At 39.0% G+C, this 21,377-nt stretch overlaps 1 protein-coding gene and 1 pseudogene across 1 annotated transcript in view; one reads left to right on the top strand and one right to left on the bottom strand.

The window, feature by feature from the left end:
* Window positions 1-19,268, top strand: part of LOC111519666 (nicalin-1) — a 102,176-nt gene extending 82,908 nt beyond the window's left edge. Inside the window, exons 5-6 of the mRNA XM_023181480.2 lie at window positions 18,315-18,743; window positions 18,798-19,268. Coding sequence (XP_023037248.2) covers window positions 18,315-18,743; window positions 18,798-19,163 — 795 coding nt within the window. The 3' untranslated portion in view covers window positions 19,164-19,268. The remainder of the gene's footprint in view (window positions 1-18,314; window positions 18,744-18,797) is intronic.
* Window positions 13,351-14,276, bottom strand: LOC6653331 (annotated as a pseudogene).
* Window positions 19,269-21,377: the final 2,109 nt, after the last annotated feature.

Genomic DNA, 21,377 nt, shown 5'->3' with positions numbered 1-21,377 from the left:
GATGGATGGGGGAACCGTTGTTAAGTAGAACTAGATTTTTTTTATTTATGACATCTTCCATCTTCAATCCTCTGGCATTCTGACAGCTGGAGTTCCATAATGGGCACCAAGCATTAAAGTCGCCGGTGTACACAATTGGATACCGCGATAATTCAACGATATGTATTAGATCATTAGCAGAGAAGCTGATGTTAGAGAATACATAGGAACTAAAAATTGTCATGTTGGGTTGGGATAACATTTCAATTCTTATAGAACAAGTAGTCGTATTTAGTGGAATAGCCTTGTAAGGAATGTTCTGGCGTATTAGTATTCCAACTCCGTGCTTAGCATTAAGATTGGTTGCGCTATTAAAGAAGTAACCTATAAAAGGTTTGGGTGTAGAAATATTATTGCTGTTATGTATTATGGTTTTTGGTGGTCTGTGTGTTTATTGGTTTGCTTGTTATTATTATCTCTTATAAGTGTTGGAGTAGGGTTGACGCTTGTTATGTGTTTATCAGTTCTTTCGTTTCTTTCGTGAGCGGCTGTCGCAACCGACAAATAAGAGGGGACGCTAGAGATCTTCGGAGTTTTTGCTTTGTATATTATCTTGGCTTCGCGCATTGTGCACTTCTTTGTTGTCTTTATTTTTAAGATTTCCCTATGTTGCTGATATTTTGGGCATTGACGGGAGGAGGAGGGGTGTTCTTCTGTACAGTTAACGCATTTTAGCTGTGTGCACTCAGTTGGCGTGTGGGGGGGTAAGGCACAATTGCCACAGAGAGCATCATTTTTGCAATGTTTGGCTGTATGGCCAAATAGTTGGCATTTTTTACAGCTCATTGGGTTGGGGATGTATTCACGTAACTTTACTGAGTGCCAGGCAATATCGAAGGCGAGAAGAATAACTCCGGTTGGTTTGGTGGTCATGTCTGGTGTTGTGGTGAATTTGTAAATGCCGCAGACTTTATGTGCTCTTAATTCTTCTAAGATTTCCTCATCGGGAATATCGAAAAGATATGGGGCGTATATGGTACCCTTGACCTGATTAAGAGTGTTATGAAGCTTGCATTTTATTTCGCAGATGCCTGGAAGCGAAGGGGGGTTGATGAATTTGTCCGCCTCACTTTGGTTCTTAACCAGTATGAGTTGGTTGCCGTCCCGTAAATCCGTGACTGATATAATGTTTTTAGACAATAGACGTAATGCCTTATAAACAGCAATGCAAGAAAATTCAGACATTTTTTTTAGCGTTATTTATGGATTCGATTACTATACAGTTAAAGTTTTCAAGTGTAATTGAAGGCAGTTGGGGGAAAGAAAAATCTAGCATCGGAACTGGCTTTTTTTTTTTTTGGTGAAGGGATATCAGAGAGCAAAGCAAACTGATTGCGCCTCGGGCTGTGGGGCCGCGGGGAAGGCCCTCTGTTAATAAGAAGTAGTGCATCTGCTTACAACGAAAGCTAGCCGAAGACTGTCAAATCTTATTTATTGTTCGCGATTAAATACTTTTCTATAACTTTTAAACTCATCGGTTTAATTATAATTTCAGCATCCGAATTTTATTTTCATTTCGCGAATTCTTGCAGTCGCTTTTGTGCTTTTGTTTAAATATACATAAATTAAGACTTGCAACAATACTTGCATTAGCGGTGTTGTTGTTGTGTTATATCTTTTGGTTTCATGTCTTTACCGTCGTAACTAACTCTTGACCCTGTTGTCACATCTGATGATGTAATAGCCTATATGCAGAAGAAAGTTAACGTCTCGAATATTACGGTGGAAAAGTTTAAATTTTCTTATTCTCGGGACATTTTGTGTTTGTGACAATTAGTGTTTCTGCCAATTTCTTCGACAGTATATGTCGAGAAGATATTTGGCCGAAACATATAATAGTTAAGGAATGTAAAGAAAAATAATCGGCAACTGATTCGCCTGCCAACAACAACAACTAACACCATTCCTGCTACATCAGCATCTGCTGAAGAGAGTTAGAGGACTGAAATTTAAACTTCCTAATCTCAATGTAGATAGTCTTTCTTTTGAAGAGACGTGGTTAAAACCTGATGTTGCTGATGCATCGGTTTTTTCCACAATCTTTTCTATATTCAGACGTGGCCGGATTTCTCGCATAGGCGGTGGCGTTCTGATAGCTGTTGATGCTGCTATGTCATCTAAAATAATAAAATTTTCTAATACCCAGGAGATTGAGTTTGTCGGTGTTAAAGTAAATTTTAAATCTTTTAATGCTTTTATTACTTGTTCCTATATTCCACCATCGTCTGACATTGTGGTCCATTTAAATCATTTAGAGGCAATTCAGTTTGTCTCCTCTTTAGTTTCTAGTCAAGACATGCTCATAGTTTTAAGTGATTTAGCATGGTCACTAAAAGATGAATCTACCATGTTGCTGCCTTCTATGTCACAAGACTTTATTGATGGCCTTATGGGCTTATCTTTATCCCAAGTCAATCCTGTCTTAAATTCTAATGGAAAATCGTTAGATCTTACATTTGTATTGGATTCTTCGTATTGCGATGTTTCTAGGACCAAACCGTTTGTTCTCCCCGAAAACAAATTTCATCCTACATTAAATTTAAAAATTGATCTGCCCTCGCTTTCACCATTATTTGGTTCAAATGAGTTACCTCTAACTAGGTGCTTTCGTAAGACTGACTTTGGCAGCCTTTATGAAAACATTACTACGACCGATTGATCCTATCTTTACAATTGTAGAGATATGAACTTAGCTGTTCGCTTCTTTTATGATACTCTGAATTCACTCTTTGATGTTTGTGTGCCTCTTGGTAGGCTGGAGCGGCTTAACGAACCTCCCTGGTTCTCTCTGTGAAGACTCATTATTATAAGAAGTTTCAAAAAACACGGCGTTCATCAGATTACGCTCTGTATACAGTCGCTCGTTCAAAATTCATGATGTTTAATACACAATGCTATAAGAATTATTTTCAGCGGTGTAAGCTTCAGTTTTCTTCTGACTCAAACAATTTTATAATTTTTGTTGGTGTTTAGATTATATAAAATAAGCTAACATTAAGCCAATTATAATATAGAACGAATGGAAATGTATGTCAATGTTAAGTATGTAACCCGATTATAGATATCGATGGCTCATCAGTCATAAGTAGATCTGATATGGTCAGCAGTAAACAATAAAGACCTAGTTAATCAATAAAAACGTACTTTGTTGACTTAACACTATGCACTGGTGAGCTCGCTATTTTGTACTATAAAAGAAATGCATTATTCTTAGTAAGATCAGATACCAATTGTAGCTACATCGGGTGTGCATCGCTGTGTCTTTGCCTTTGTAATCTCACTCCGAGGTCCACCCAATTTATGTGTTGGTTGCGACAACCTTTAGTCACTGGTTTATGTGCTAGTGCCTAGATATATATATAAATAAATAAACATTTAATTACTTCAAGAAACACTAACGTCTTTCATTGAACATTTTGGTGACCCCGACATTGGCGGCTCCAAGCTAAAAGAATAACAGACTTGGTGAAACCGTCATCAAGCGAGAACATTTGGTCAACTCAGGCGACCAATCTCTCAACAAAAAGGAAACTGGTCAACTAGGCGACTACTTTCTTTGCACGCTCTGGACACGACAATCCTAAGCGAGGGCACAAATTGATGAACATCTCACATCAATCTGGGGTCCCGACTAAAAACATCGCTATTGATTAACTTGGCAATCATTGCGTAGCCACCTTGGCGAATAAAAAAGATTTATTGGAAAACTAGGAGTTGGTTTTCCGCAACGGGGTAGCAGTGCATACCCATTGAATAAAAGTTGATCAACTAGGCGATCACTTTATAAAAAACATTTAACAACGATTTGTGTCAACGAGGCGACCAAATCATAAAAAGTTATTTTTATATAAAAAATAAAGTTTGATCAACTCAACTCTGTTGCATTCCCTGGCGTCAGCAATATCTGACCTAGGTAACTCGGTCAGTAACCCAGGTAGTACGCACGAGTATAGATTTTGGCATTGATCAGCAATTTTTTAAACAAAGAAAAGAAACTCAAAAAATTGGTTTCACTGTCGTGGCAGTTATCAGTGTAAAAGAATAGGTATATTGGAAATAAAAATAAAACTATTGTTAAAACACTAATCAAAAGGCAACTTCGATTTATTTCTTATTCTTATTTGTGCTACACTTGACCAATTTTAGGAACGAGTCGGAGCGTTCCCTGTCTTTGACAAAATAAATAAACTCCCATCGGGTCAAGTACTAGTACAGATAAGCAATTGCATAAGAATATAAAAGAACATGGAGGAGTTTTATAAACAGCAGACAGAACGAGGAGAGGCAATCCAGGCCTTTATTCGGAATACCAAAAAAGATTCTTTCGCCAGGAAAACGAAGCCATCTTATTTCGAGGACAAACTTGAGCTCCTGGAATACATGTGGGAGAACTTCGAGAAAAGTCATCAGGAGTTGATGGACAAATTTAATAACGTGCCAACTGAAGATAACTACTTTGTAACGGACTATTTCAGCAAAATGAAGACGGTTGTATCTAATATAGTGGAAGATTGGAAGGACCATTTGGCAAAAATAAAGCTAGAGAGGCAAGCTCGCCAACGAGAGGAAGAGCGAGTCATGATCAAACCACTGGTTCGTAAGCAAAGTGCTCTGCTGGAGTCATTGTCCAGGACATTAAGACAAATTGTGCCTGAAGATAAAATGACTTACAAATCAGTAGTCGACAAATTATGGATGCAAATTGAAGAAATCCATTATGAGATTCATCGGCTAGCTGAAAATCCAGCCGAAGCCGGATATAATATAGCTACGTTTGTGGCCGCAGAAAATACAATGCTGAAATTCTGTGTGGCACCAGCAGAAAATGTAGTGATACAATCACCACCTGTATTGCAATCGATACAATCATTGCAACTACCCAAAATTCCCATTCCAAAATTTGATGGGGATTATCTGAAATGGCAACAATTTCATGACATCTATAAAAAGGTGGTTCATGAGTCAAATGTATCCACGATAGAGAAAATGTGGTACTTAAAATCAAACCTTTCTGGAGAAGCAGAGAGATTGATACGGCACCTGGAATTAACAGAAGCCAATTACAACACTGCTTGGTCAGTGTTGCAGGAACGTTTTAATAACAAACGAGTTCTAGTAACAGCCATACTGGCAAAGCTGTTTGATCACCCAAATGTGGGAAATGACGCAGCTTCTATAAAGAATTTGCATGATAACATTTTTGAATCATTGCAAGCCTTAAAAAATGTAGGCGTCAATATGGAATCGTCAGCTGCTGTCATAATGTTTCATATGACAAGAAAATTGGATAGATTCAACCACGCACTATATGAGCAATCTCTTTCCAACACAAGGGACCTGCAGGAAGTAAAGGACTTCCTATCCTTCTTGGAACAGCGCTTCCTAACATTAGAGGCGATTGGGAAACCAAGAAACGAAAATAGCTGCATTGAAAAACCAAGTCCAAGGAAGACATGCGCAACAGCATCTGGGACAAACAGTACCCTGTGTGCTTTCTGCGAAAGAGCAAAGCACAAACTCTTCCAATGTGAAAAGTTCAAAATCAAATCCGCAGCAAAGCGGCTTAATTGGGTGCAGAGACACAAATTGTGTGTCAATTGCTTCAAGCCGGACCATATGGCAAAAAATTGCTCTTGGAGGGGATGCTTTAAATGCGATAAAAAATATAACACAATGTTGCATTTAGAAACAGGCAACCAAATTGCTACATCTGCTTCTGCAGCTTCTGCGTATGGAATTGGCAGAAAATACACCCTGTTGGCAACGGTCAAGGTAGTGGTAAAAGGGATCAATGAAAGGAAAGGAGAATTTCGAGCACTCCTGGATAGCGGCTCTCAAGTAAATCTCGTCTCAGAGAGACTGGTAAAGAAGTTATCGTTAAAAATTAGCGAGACTCATGTGCATATAAATGGAGTGGGTGGTCAACCACAGATAAGCAAGGCGCGAGTAAGCTTGGTTGTAAGGTCAAGATACAACAAGTTCGCAATGCTAGTTGAGGCATTTGTATTGCCACACATAATAGGTGACCAACCCACAGAACAAATAACGCAGAAAGTCACATTACCAGACAACATTCAATTAGCGGACCCAACATTTGATAAACCCGGAAAAATTGATATGCTGTTGGGAGCTGATGATCACTATGCTATACTGCTACCAGAAAGGAGACGGGGCAATCGAAACCGTCCAACATTACAAAACTCAGAGTTGGGATGGATTGTTGCTGGCAGAATTAATATGTCAACGTCAGCTTCAATCACATGTATGGTAGGCATGACGAATCCAGAGGAATCACTGGAAAGATTCTGGCAGCTAGACACACTAGAGCCAATAAAAAGGTACAGGAGTCCGGAGGAAGAGTATTGTGAAAAATTTTTCCTCGATAACCTACACACGGCGGCGGACAATCGACTAATTGTAAAGCTTCCATTTGCTGAAGAGGCGTCATCTCTTGGAGAATCTCGGGAAGTAGCCATAAGAAGATTCATGTCGTTAGAGAGGCGAATGAACCCTGACATAAAAAAGGAGTATGTAAAATTTATGTCAGAATATGAACAGCTTGGACATATGAAGCAAGTAATGGTAGAACAAATTCCCAAGAACCATTACTTTATACCGCATCATTGTGTACTAAAACCAGAAAGTACCACCACCAAGCTAAGAGTGGTATTTGATGCATCATGCAAAACGTCATCAGGAAAATCACTGAACGACATTTTATATCCTGGACCAGTTGTACAGAGTCAACTCTTCTCAATTCTTCTGCGGTTCAGGACACACAAATATGTGTTCACGGCAGATATTGAAAAAATGTATCGCCAAGTTTGGATAAACCCTGCCGATCAATTCAATCAGATGATTGTGTGGAGAGAGGATCCAAGTCAAGAACTAAAGTTTTATCGTTTAAAAACGGTAACTTATGGAACCACGTCAGCCCCATATTTAGCGACGAAGTGTCTGGAATATTTGGCACTGAAAAACATTGAAAAATTGTCGTCTGGAGCATCAGCATTAAAAAATGACTTTTATGTTGATGATTGTCTCACAGGAGCAGACAGTTTACCAGAAGCCCTGCAAATAAGACAAGAGCTTCTAGAAATCTTGAAACCTAAGGGTTTCAACTTACGAAAATGGTGTTCAAATAGCAGTCAACTTATAAAGGAAGTTCCAAAGGAAGATACGATTGCTGACATCAATCTCGGTGACACACTGGGTCAAACAAGTGTCAAAACATTGGGAATCATATGGGCACCCAAAGAAGACCAATTATGTTGAAAGGCTCAAAAAAGGAATAACCAGACGAGTGGTGCTATCCGAAGTCGGTCAAATCTTTGATCCTCTAGGACTGTTCGCACCGGTAGTGGTAAGAGCGAAAATGTTTCTTCAACATGTTGCTACCGAACGAATTGAGATGGATGGTGACCTACCGCCATATTTGGAGAAGCAATGGGAAGCTTACCGAGAGGATGTACAGGCACTAAACCACATGAAAATTCCAAGGCATATTTTTGATGGCAAGGTCCCCACTACAAAGGAATTGCATACATTTGTTGATGCATCAGAAAAGGCGTATGGTGCGGCAGTTTATGTCCGATCAACCTATAAAAATGGCCAAATTTCGTTCAGATTGTTGTGCGCCAAGTCGAGAGTGGCTCCCCTAAAAAAAAACAGACACTGCCCCGGCTGGAACTATGTGCAGCTGTACTTGGAGCTGAACTCACGGATAGAGTTCGACAGGATCTCCAATTCGGATCAGAAAGTGTGGAATCATTCCTCTGGTCAGATTGAACAGTAGTACTCTCGTGGATTAATTCACGGGCATCACATTTCCACACGTTTGTGGCTAATCGGTTGACAAAAATACACGCAGTATCACATCCAAGGCAATGGCGGCATGTGTCATCAGCGCTCAACGCAGCTGAAGTTCTGTCTCGAGGCATATCAGCAGTTCAGCTTAGCACACATACATTATGGTTGTATGGACCACTATTTCTGCATGGACCACAACGTGGCTGGCCAGCACCATTTAAGCCTACAGAGCACACGATGGATACCGCTGAGAAGAAAACCAAGGTATTCAGCATGGTGACTGCCACGGCAAACAACAAGAGTGAATGGATATATACGGTAAATCACAGAAATTCGTTTTACCGGCTACAGCGAATAGTGGCGTATGTGCTACGGGTTTGTCACAAGCAGAACAGGAAAGCAACGGCTCAGTTAGAGTTGGAAGAGTTGGACCAAGCACGGAGAGTGATCATTAAGCAAATTCAAGAAACAGGTTTTGCATATGAATTACGGCACTTAAAGAGACGACCTGATCAACCGCTAGATCGCAAAAGCACGGTGGCAACATTGCCACTAATACTGGATGAAGATTCAATCATACGAGTAGCAACTAGGCTACAACAAGCACCAGTATCAACGGAAACAAGGAATCCATATCTCTTGCCGTATAATGATCCGGTGGTAAAAATGATGCTACGGAAACTTCATGAAGAGAATCTTCATTGTGGACATGAGGCACTACGCGGAATAGCTCGGCAACAGTACCACATCATTAAGGTGAAACCGATGGTCCGGAATGTGATCCAGGGCTGCGTAGTATGCACCAAGTACCGGCCTCAGTTCTTTAAACAAGTCATGGGCGACTTACCTGAGCATCGGGTATCTCAGAATAGACCCTTTCTCAATGCCGGAGTAGACTATTGTGGACTATTCTGGATCCACCATAAGGTTCGAGGAAAACGTCCGGACAAGGCCTACATTGCAGTGTTTGTATGCTTTGCAACCAAGGCAGTACACTTGGAGTTGGTCGGAGACCTGTCCACCTCCTCATTTGTGGGCGCGCTTCAGCGCTTTATTGGGCGCAGAGGAAGATGCCAGACATTATACTGCGATAATGCAACAAACTTTGTTGGAGCAAACAACCAACTTAAGGAACTGACCGATACAATACACTCAGAAACGGCAGCAGGTAGTATCAATCATACGAGTAGCAACTAGGCTACAACAAGCACCAGTATCAACGGAAACAAGGAATCCATATCTGAAGAGAATCTTCATTGTGGACATGAGGCACTACGCGGAATAGCTCGGCAACAGTACCACATCATTAAGGTGAAACCGATGGTCCGGAATGTGATCCAGGGCTGCGTAGTATGCACCAAGTACCGGCCGCAGTTCTTTAAACAAGTCATGGGTGACTTACCTGAGCATCGGGTATCTCAGAACAGACCCTTTCTCAATGCCGGAGTAGACTATTGTGGACCATTCTGGATCCACCATAAGGTTCGAGGACAAAGCCTACATTGCAGTATTTGTATGCTTTGCAACCAAGGCAGTACACTTGGAGTTGGTCGGAGACCTGTCCACCTCCTCATTTGTGGGCGCGCTTCAGCGCTTTATTGGGCGCAGAGGAAGATGCCAGACATTATACTGCGATAATGCAACAAACTTTGTTGGAGCAAACAACCAACTTAAGGAACTGACCGATACAATACACTCAGAAACGGCAGCAGGTAGTAGAATTTTGCAATCAAAAAGGAGTGCAATTTAAGTTCATACCACCACGGTCTCCACATTTCGGAGGATTATGGGAAGCTGCGGTAAAGTCCGCTAAGCATTTACTGTTGAAAAACGTATCGACAGCAAACTTAACGTTCGAACAACTGTCTACCATCATTGTCAATGTTGAAGCAGTGCTGAACTCTCGTCCGTTAACGCCAAACTCAGACGATCCCAACGACTTAACAGCTCTAACCCCAGGCCACCTATTGATCGGAGAACCATTAGTAGCCCAACCAGATGCAGAGCCAATAACACAGCGATCGATTCCAGAGCAATGGGAATTAGTGCAACGGCTTAAGCATACATTCTGGACACAATGGTCTCAAGAATACCTACAAGAATTGCAGGGTACATCCAAGTGGAAAAAACCATATAACAATGTCAAAGAAGGCATGATGGTAATTCTAAAGGAGGATAATGTGCCAATTTTGCAGTGGCCAATTGGACGAATTGTTAAATTATATCCAGGCCTGGATGGATACGTCTGCGTGGTAGACGTTAAAACAGCCAGAGGCACCTACAAGCGGGCTATCCATAAATTGGTCCCCTTGCTTAGAGAGACGGCGACAAAACGTAAAATCGAGGCAGATGACACAGAATCGAATTTCCAAAAAGACCCTGGTATCGAGGACAACGCAGAACCAAAAACAAAAAGACGCTTATCGATCGGTCTGCCACCGTTGGCAATGACGATCTGCCTAATGCTGTTATTATTGCCTATAGCATTTGCTCAAAGAACTAATATAACTCGATTCAACCCCAAACCAGGCATATACTATGAAAGTATTGGCACAGGAAGGATGGCAACGTCTGACTGGACTATTGTGGCATTCTACGATCTCGAACCATATTGGGCCGACCTGAAGACATTTTCAGACGGAGTAGTAAAGGTTGGAGAAATATGCGTGTTAATGAAGGTTCCAGAGGCATGCACCGCAATGCAGAGGCACTTCGAGCATGTCAACTCAGAGCTACGGACAGGAAATGATCTCCTTCACATAGAACGCCAACGACGATCGCCTTTAGATATAATTGGGAACATTGCGAACGGCTTATTTGGTGTGCTGAACTCAAAGTATGCAACAGAGATGTCAAGCACCATACGAAAGGTTAAATCAAATGAAGATTACTTATTGAACTTGCTGCAAAATCAGACATCTGTAATTGATTCAACGATAAATATCATTAAGCGAGATGAAGCCACAATTGAAAATCAGATGAAACTAATGGAACAACAAATGAACGACATGACCAAGGTCCAGGACAATGTGGTAAAGGCATTGCAATGGTATATCACGCTAACTACTCAGATGACAGTTATTGCAGGGAATTTGCATCGAATTCAAACCGAAATTTCCCGAGTATTTACAGATGCCCATCATAGCAAAATAAGCCCGTTACTACTATCACCAGGCCAGCTTCGGGAACATCTGAACCAACTGAAGAGACATCTTCCGTTTGGTTTGGATTTGCCAGTTCCAGATAACGACGTCTTGCAATTATATGGCTTAATGAAGGCACAAGGCACAATCGCAAACAATCATGTGATATTTAAGGTCACATTTCCATTAGTGGCAACGCAGGCAGTGCAACTGTATAACCTGGTACCCATTTCAGCAATTGGAACTCATGGGATTGTAATCATGAACATTAAAATTCCCATCATTGCTGTCAACAAGGAACAGAATCAATACATTGGGCTCTCAAGAGCCGATTTGGAACAATGCCATCAGCTCAACAACGAGCAATATATTTGTTTTGATAAACAAACGACGTTTTCGGCTAATAGCAACTGTGAGTTCCAGCTATTCAAAAACACAAAATCATCAACTTGCCAAATACAACACACAAACAGATCATTCGTGTGGTACGACATGTATCACAAAAATCAGTGGATTTTTGCCACCACTAGACCAATTGAACTCGCAGTGACCTGTGACGATAATATACAAGGTGTCACTATTAAGAAGACTGGATTGTTAACTCTAGACCCGACGTGTACAGCTAGGAGTTCTGCTATACGAATAACAGGTCACCGTATAACTACGACAGACACAATGAAATTGTTATATGTCCGATTTGGCAACTTCAGCATTGGCCCAACAAAAGTAGCGCCAACAACAACACAATTCACAAAGATGCAGCTAAGCTACGACGAACTAAGCAACATTCAAGCAAAACTGGAAATTGCCAGAAGACCCCAGCCAGCCGGCTCACCATGTTATAGTCTCCTACGTAGCGCTAACAATACCATTGGTTCTTGTGATGGTATATGGAATAAAAAGATGCTCACAACCCCCAAGACACAATGGTCCAGAGCAGACAACCGTGAGGATCGTCAATCCCATACCGACTCCTGCTGCAGTAAGCCCAGCCCCCAGCAATTTTGCGGTCAACGTTGGATAACGTTGAACAGGTGTTCGAGCAAGTCCGTATCCTTATCATTTAAAAAAGGCTAATTGTATTTTTAATCCAGTGATTTATGAAAGTTTTCTTCTTAGTGAAACCTGTTTATTCTCTGAGGCCAGATTATTGAGTACACATCCAGTTCTGTGCAAATGCATTATGTAAACCCATTTTAAAATTGTTTTTATTGTCTGTTGAATCCTCTTTTTCATCTATTTGGAAAGAGTCGTATCTCATTCCTCTGCATAACAATGGCAAAAAATGCGAAGCCTCTAACTATAGGTGTATCTCAAAATTGTCCACTATTGTGAAAGCTTTTGAGAAAATTATAACTTCTCAATGTCACTGTCCTGTGACATCTGGTCACCTCAATATGAGTCTGACCAGACTAGACTTCAATCCGTTCAGTTCGTGCTATTCCACTTCGTGGATTAAGCTGGTATCGCAATATCAATTTTTTTTTTTTTTTTTTTTTTTTTTTTTTTTTGTATAAAATATAACTTTTTTATTATACAGAAATATACAGCATAAACTGAAGTACAATGTAAAATATACCAGATCGATTCAATATATGAAATAAGTCAACGATAGATATTTGGATTCGAAAAAAAAAAACAAAATTGAAAAATCTGAAGATTTGATCTTTCAATTTCCATTGAAATTCGAGTTTGAAATTCGAGAATTGGGATATCTTTTTAAGGTGGTTATTAACTTATGTCATAGCTAGCATGATGCACATATCCATATTGGTTTTAGTAGATCATATAAAAATATATGTATATATAATAAGTACGCTCATATTGCAGTTAGGATTCCTGTGCTCCGACTGACAGATAACTATAGGAATAGGAAATTTTGAGGGTGGTGCTGGGTTTTCGTTTTGTAAAGGAATTAACAATAACTAGGATGTCATAAGGCACTCGTTCTCGATCTACATATATATCGATCAGATTAGTAATCCAATCTTCTTCGTGACTTTTTTCATTTGTCTGAGTTGTTTGTGCGTTTTAAATGCCAAGCGTTTCAAAACGGAAAGAGGCAAACGAACTTCCATCCATCTTTCTCTCTTTCATTGAATTAGAGATAACAAACATAAAAAAAAAATATATGTATATATCACGATACAGTCTATAAAAAGAAATGCATTGTGCGTCAAAAACTCCGGGAATGGGAATTCCACTTGCGGTCAAACAGGAATTCAGTGTATAATAATTTTGTGGTATGAGTTGGAGATTCAAAATTATTTCATATTACTAACACTAAGCAGTCGGCAAATACATACATACATAAAAAGGGACGAGTGTGTTTGTATGTGTGTGTGGGAGATTGGTGTCTGTGCGATTATTTAAAAAAAAAGGATTTAACACTAGCTTATTGCTCGTAGTAGACAACATCAATTAAAAAAAGTGCTGAAAAAATTAAGGCTTTCATGCGTACATCGAGATGGAGGGGGAAGGTGACGCTAAAATAGTCCGCATCGGTAAATAATTCACGTCCCAGTCCAGACCATTGTTTGGATATTTTCCGATTTGCTCATTATTAACGCTGAATACCTTGAAATTGGTATCACTGAAGCATTTGCATGGACAGACGGGCCCTTCGATGGTCAGCACAATATCGCCAAATGAGTTTTTAATATTGAATTTTGGCTTCATGAAGGTGCACACCTGTTCCACGGTGCCGATCACCTGTCCTGGCGGAGCCTGCACTTCTACTGCATTCAAACAATTGGGAAAACAGCACAGAATGTCACACCGAAATGGCCGATGCAAATGAAGAACTTCGTTCTGAAAATTATCCAAAATTTTCATTTCGAACGGTCGAGATCGTCCTAGCAGATTACGAGTACAGCAATCGCTCTCCTCGGTGGCAAAATATACATTCTGGCCCAATGAGTTTTTGATCTTGAAACGGTTCTTTGTCTCGAATCCGGTAATCAGTTCTAGCTTCTCGATTTTCTGAGATTTCAGCAACTGATCCAAAGCCGTTAAATACTCAAGGCCTTGCGGGCAGTTGGGCATGCCCACGGGTATGGACATCCAGTTCTCAACGGCTCCTCCCCCGCCACCGCCAGCAGTGACACTGTCGCTCACAACTGGATTTCCAGTTACCTGTGGCTGACGCACTACTGCATCATCATGCGGCACGTCCTGTGGCAGTTCCTTGTACTCCTTCATCTGCATCATTTTCTCTGCGATCGATTAAATTACTTTATTTGTTTATTTCTTATCTCTTTGATTGGTTGGTTCTCGTTTTTTTTTTTTTTTTTGCCAATGCCAATGTGTACTGTCCGTTTAAATAATTTATATTACTGATTCTATATACGAACGGAACATTATTTTAGAGCGTTATTGTTAATAACAAATCGACAAATGTTGTCTCTTTCTCACACACGCAGATTAATGATTTGCCTTCGTATTCTAGTAGACTTCTTTTGATTAACCTTCCTTCCTTAATTAACCGTAGAATTATTATTATTTTTGTTTGTGTTTTCTTTTGTGTATTTGTCCACGCAATTCGTGACGTGCGTTATACGGCTGCACCCCTCGGTCGTTCGGGTGGGAGGTGGGCAACTTTTGCTTGGGCTCACGCGTAAGATGCTTTGTCCTGGTGTCGTAGGGGCCACTTGAGCTTACTGCGCTTGGTATCGTCAACGTCCGCTAAGCCTCGAAATAAAAATTTGCTTTTTGGGTGAAACTACAAAAAGGGAACTAGAAGTGCTAGGCACATCAGTAGCTGCTGCAGTAGCAGCTGAAGCAGCCAACAATTTACTAGCTGCTCTTGTAACTACTTTATTGGCAATATTCCTGGGAAAGGATGTTTGCCCGGACGGTCCGGAGACAAAAGCTCCTTTTGGAGCTTATGAACGCCAGCTGACAGGGTTTTAAATGCATCCCCAGTCCGTTTCATTAAACTTCGCATCTTGAGCTCCAAACCACGTAACGAATCACAACCCCATTTAAGGGCGCCACCCTGTGCAATACTATCCCGCACCTTGACTGTGTAACCAGCACATTTAAAGTGCATTACATTGTCACACAGCCAACAGTAAAGAAAGCCTTCACTGGTCTTGCTGTTATTATTGCAATTATATTTGCAACAGACAGACATTATTTAAATAAATTGATTTATCAAAAACATATTATAAATCAATATGTAAATAAAAAGAGAAAAATATATATATGTATGTTATTATTATTATTAAAATATTTAATTTTATATTACCAAGTTAGTTCTTAAATAAATAAATAAATATATATATGTTAAGAGAGGCGTATACAAATCAAAGCAAATACTAACTGCAATATGCAAATGAAAAGAGACAACAAAATAAATGAAGTAAGTAAGTCGTCTCGCCGACTTGGGTATACCATACACAAGGTGAAACAAATATTTAAAATATTGAAAACCAAATGTATGTCTATTAAATTGTTTTAACATGCCTCATACCATATGCTATCTCGCTCACTCTACAAACATACGAGCACTCTAGCGCCGCCACTAGCCAACGGCCCTTATGAATCGCGTAGCAAAATACGTTCATACGTATATTTTGTATGTTTCTAGTCCGATTTCAATCAAATTTGGTAGTTTGATACAAATAAATAAAATTTATTAGTCTGCCAAATTTGATCGCGATGGTCAAAAAATTGCAAGAGCGAATCGGTTTTTTCTAAATTATGGAGGCGAAAGTGGGCGTTCCAACATATTAAAATATATATATTCTACCCGCATACTAAGCCAATATACATACTAAATTTGGTGACTTTAGCTTTGTTAGTTTTCGAGAAAATCGGTTTTGGGCGTGGCAAAATTTTTAAATAGTCAATATCGGCGCGTCTATTAAGCTAGCTTACATACCAAATTTAATGTCGGTAGCTTAAATAGTTTTTAAGAAAAACAGTTTTATGTAAATTCTGGGGTCGTAAGGGGGCGTGGCCAAAATTCCAATTAACTCTATATATTTACATACCACACGAGTCTACATACCAAATTTGGTGGCTCTAGCTCTTATAGTCTTCGAGATCTGCGTATTAATACAGACGGACGGACAGACGGATATGGCTAGATCGACTTGGTTGTTGATCCTGATCAAGAATATATATACTTTGTGGGGTCGGAGATGCTTCCTTCTGCCTGTTACATACATTTTGGCGACTTTAATATACCATTTCACCCTATGGGTGTATGGTATAAAAACTAACAACTTCTTTCTCTGTCGGCTATCAGAATGTCAAAAGGCCTTAATACAAAACTTACTAAACGCTTTGTAGATAGCCTGTCTTTTGACTTTGACTCAATTGTCTTTACTGAGACTTGGTTAAAACCTGACGTTTTTGACGCCACTGTTTTACCCTCTTATTTCAATATTTTTATACGTGATCGTACTGATCGTAGTGGTGGTGGAGTTCCTATTGCAGTAGATTCCGCCCTATCTTCGGGTCTGATAATGTAATCATCTTTATTTTAACCTATAACTTTTAATATTTTCTATTTCTTTAGTTTTATTTATGTTTATATATGTATGTAATACGCCTTTGCCCTTAGGTCGGAGTGGGTAGAGGTTGTAACACTAACCTGGTGTCATATGGACCACTTGTTCGTACTGAGCGTTGTACGACTACGTCTATATATGTATAATATATAGGCAATAGAAAATATTTATCTAGCAATATGCGTGAGTTCTGCGTTTAAAATGGCATTGTTTACCATTTACACCGCAACTAAATAGAGTGTCACAAAGAATGATCAGAACTATTTCTGAAATATGGTATAAAATTTAATAAAACGTATTTTATAAAAAGCCTTCCAAGTAGGGTTTTGAAGACAGTCAAACAACGCCACTTGGAATATGGATAAATAGAAAGTTTTAAATATTTCCAAATATTTTATACTAATAAAATTAGAAAACGGAAAATACGATAAGCTGTTTGCGAAAGACGTGGTGGAAGTCGATACAAATAATTTTAAAGCTGTAAAAAATTAAATCCGGAAATCCTTATATCGTTCCAAAAAGATCGAAACCTGTAGCACTGTGGTAGCACTGTGGTCGGATTTCAAAATGACGCTGGGGTAAACTAAATTTCGAGTCTTTCCGTTTTCCGAAAGTGATTACATTTTTCATTTAAGAATTTAAGTGCTAGTTTGATTAAGGCCAAGGAACTTTGATCAAAATTTTATTAAATTAAAAACAAAATCAAATATCAAAGAGGCTAACTTCGGCATAGCCGAAGTTTATATACCCTTGCAGTCCTTGCCAATAATATTTGTACATTTTGGAATTTCTTTCCCTGCAACTCAATTCATCAATTCACAAACAAAACATTCAAATTATTACTCTTTTTACTACATTCTTTTCTTCCTCTTCCATCATTCCCTAAGCAAAGCACCGCACCCATACATATATAGTTTATGTAGCGTTGCGTCTGTGTGTGTATGCATCTGCTCTGTTGATTTGATGATGACGTATTAGGCAGGAAGCAGCACTGCCGGCAGCGTTTGAACTGATTTATATTGACTGTGACTTGCGTTCTATTTATCCGATCAGATTCAAATTTTGGGATCTGAGATTTTATATCCAATACTATCATATTAGTGGATTTCATACATTTTCTCACATTTTTCCAAATATGTTTCTTCTAGAGCTATATGATATAGTGGTCCGATCCTAAAGATTTTCATACGTTATCTTACCCGGGTAATAAACAGCCCAAAAAAAATTTCATCGCGATAGCTCTTAAGATGGCTGAGTAAAACGCATTCGCACAGACGGACGGACAGACGGACATGGCTATATCAACTCTTTGATATTTTTTAAATATATCTGACGAATTCAATTCCATAAGTTTTAATTGTTGCGTTGGTTTTTATAGTTTCTACAGACATTTGAAGTTCAAATTGACAAACATGTATCGTGCTCGCCACTGTATGCTGCTGTCGCAAAGTAGTGTTAGTAATAGATGTTGTTATAGGCAGATGAATCAGTGGCTGATTTTTATATATATACTCTGACATGTCGTGGAAATGTGAAAATCTAAACTTTTTTACCGCAACATTCGGTTCTAGCGTTAAAAAAAAAGAAGACCGACCGAGAAGTCTCGGTTCAAAAGCCTCATCGCGAGATCCTTTTACGTATAAGACTGAAACAAGCCCCCCGAGTATCTCTATCTCCATCTCTATCTCTTTTTAATCTATTTTGTGCAATTTTTTAATCTGCGTTGTAACACCATCAGTATAAAAGATATTAATGGGAGTTAATTTTGTCCCTAAATTAATAAAAAAATTTATATTTATTACAGGGTGTAGAATACGTGATGTGTTTGGATACGATCATTCAAAGCTTAACACACAATGAAAAAGATGTACTTTTTATGCATGTTTCTAAACCCCCAAAAGAAAAGTCATCGATAAGTCAATATTTCAAACTTTTAAAAATGGCCGCAGATCAACATGGAAAAAATTTAACAGTCGAAGGCGTGCATAAAAAAATTAATTTGGCTGAATCAAAACTAGCATGGGAGCACGAACGGTTTAGCATAAAACGTTATCCCGCCTTCACGTTGTCATCTGTAAAAGCACCAAAAAGCCCCATCCGAACTTCTATATTTAAGGACGATAAATCACGTATTGTTACCGAAATAATGGTAGCTTCCAAAATAATTTCAGAGGCCTTAGCTGCTTATATATACAAATTGGATCAGTTACCTAATATTTTTAACGGTTACTTAGTAAGTATATACAGTTTATTTATTTTTTCTTGCTTATAAACGTTGTGTTTTCAGGAAATAAATGATCAAATTGTTATGTCTTACCTTGAAGTTAAGTCAATATTGGAAAATAACGATATTAAGGATGGTTTTAACAAATATCTGAAAAATGTGAAGATTATATATGATAAAGCTGATGTCCGGGAACCAGACTTCCTGTTTTATTATGGAAACGATGTAAACATGAACGTGTATCGCGTTAAACCGGCAGTTTTTGATCTTTTCCTTACTATTGTCATAGGGTTATATTTAGTATCCGTATATCTGGCTATACAAAACTTCCCTCGATTTTACTTAGAAGTATCTAAACTTTCAAAAAATTCACACTCCTTAGGCGCAGTTAATGGAAATTTATATAATAACAAGTGGAAATTAAATTAATAAATAAACTATAAAACTGGGAGTAAAACAACAGGGTCCAACAAAATTGTAGCAATATTTTATATTTTTAATAAATTAATTTTTATGGACCAAATAAAAAAAAAATTGCAGATTTTTTGGGTGGCGCATTTTATTTTAAATTTAATTTTATGAATATTTTTAGCTAATTAAGTTGAGCCGAAATGAAGGGGCTTTAACAACAAATTCAAGATCTTTTAGTTTGAGGCATCTTATATTTAAATTTTAAAATTATGCAGAATGTAAATCCAAAAAATGTCAAGTTCGCAGGAAGGACAAATTGAAGTTTGAAGCTAGACAACTGTTGCGCATACCTATTGTTGGAAGTCGAAACATTTAATAAACCCGAATTGTTTGCTCAAATAACAGGAGTTAGTAAAACACTAATTCTTATAGATACAAGTTTAGTGTAATTTAAGGTTCGGTTTATAGCGGATATAAAACGAATACGGATGCGTTTCGTTTATACGCCATGCCGTCTTCTGTGCATAAATTATTACTACATGGTGGAGACATTTTCACCCACTTACTTACTTTAACTTTACTGCAAAAAGGGTATACTAATTTTGGTCAGAAGTGTGCAACGCATAGAAGGAAGCATTTCCGACCATATCTTCATATATATATATATATACTTTATATATTGTAATATCTCCACACGATTTCCAGTGACACCACAGTTTATATTTAATTTATATTTCCTTTTTTGTTTGTTTCAATTGAGACAGCATGTTTTTTAGTTTTGGCTTTTCTTTATTGAATGAATCTTAGTTCTATACATAATGGTCTTGTACAGCTAAGATAAGATGTATAATTGCTTATGCATAAGCGGGCGAAGAGCCGCTGCAGAGGAGAGAGGACATAATGTGTTCACTTGGTGACAGAGCCGTCGCTCGTGTGAAATATGCCGAATCAGTGGTGTGTAGGGTTTGTCTATCACTGAATCGATTTAGGTGCTTGACGTCTGATGTACTGAACTTTATCTGTTTATTGCCGAATTAATTTGTGGATTGGGCGACTTGCTGTCTGATGTATCAAACTCGACACCATTCCCTTAGGAATGTTCAATATGGCGATTGTCCGTATGACAATCATGCGTCTCAGGGTTATCGGGTGACATTATGATAAGTCCTGGCTGTTTGTTTTCGTATCATTATGATGAGTGTGGGGTGAGTGCGGGGTATAGTTTTGGAATGTTTATAGGTCTATAGTATGCCTGGTCTTAACTCCTTCCCTCTTAAATGCGGGCGTCCTCGGCCGCTACAACATACTGTATGGGTGTAATCGGCATCTCGGTTGCTGGATTATTCCTAGTAGTGCTAAGATGATCCAGTATGATGATGATATGATGACGTTATTGGTCTGGATTTTCTCGAAATTTTCTGTATTGCCCAGGCTTTCGATAGAGCTTGGCTGGAGGGTCTGATGTTCAAAATCCGGCAAAAACTGCCACAGTACACACACAAACTCATGGAATCTTACCTTTACAATAGGAAATTCGCTGTAAGATGTAATGGCTCCGTCTCCGCTGATTTTGAAATCGAAGCTGGTGTACCGCAAGGCAGTGTACTCGGCCCATTGCTCTATCTGCTGTACACTGCAGACTTACCAACGAGTTTAGGACTTACAACGTCCACTTTTGCCGATGACACGGCAATCCTTAGCAGATCCAAATGCCCAATACAAGCCTCTGCAAAATTAGAGGAACACCTTAAGGTGGTAGAGGAATGGCTAGCAACCTGGCGTATCCGGGTCAACGAGCAGAAATGCAAACATTTTACATTTACGCTTAACAGAAGAAACTGTCCAGCTCAAATGCTAAACAACGTACCAGTTCCTCAAGCCGTGGATGTCACTTACCTTGGCATCCACCTAGACAGATGACTAACTTGGCGCAAGCACATCGAAGCAAAAAAGTCACAGCTTAAACTGAAAGCGAGTATAAAGTCTCCCTATACAACTCCGTACTGAAACCCATCTGGACTTACGGAGCCGTACTATGGGGAAATGCAAGTACGAAGATTTTAAGATCAATCACGGGGGCCCCGTGGTATATACGAAACGACAACATTCAAAATGATCTAAATATACCTAGCGTAAAATCTGAAATAGGTACTCAACAACTAAAGTATTCTGCGAAACTGGATGCACACCCAAATGTTCTTGCCAATTCCCTTACGCAAACTAATAATAGAA

The sequence above is a fragment of the Drosophila willistoni genome, unplaced genomic scaffold (genome assembly GCF_018902025.1).
Source record: "Drosophila willistoni isolate 14030-0811.24 unplaced genomic scaffold, UCI_dwil_1.1 Seg531, whole genome shotgun sequence".
NCBI lineage: Eukaryota > Metazoa > Arthropoda > Insecta > Diptera > Drosophilidae > Drosophila > Drosophila willistoni.
Note: the sequence above shows the minus strand (reverse complement) of the source record. Positions and strands in the feature narration are given on the sequence as shown.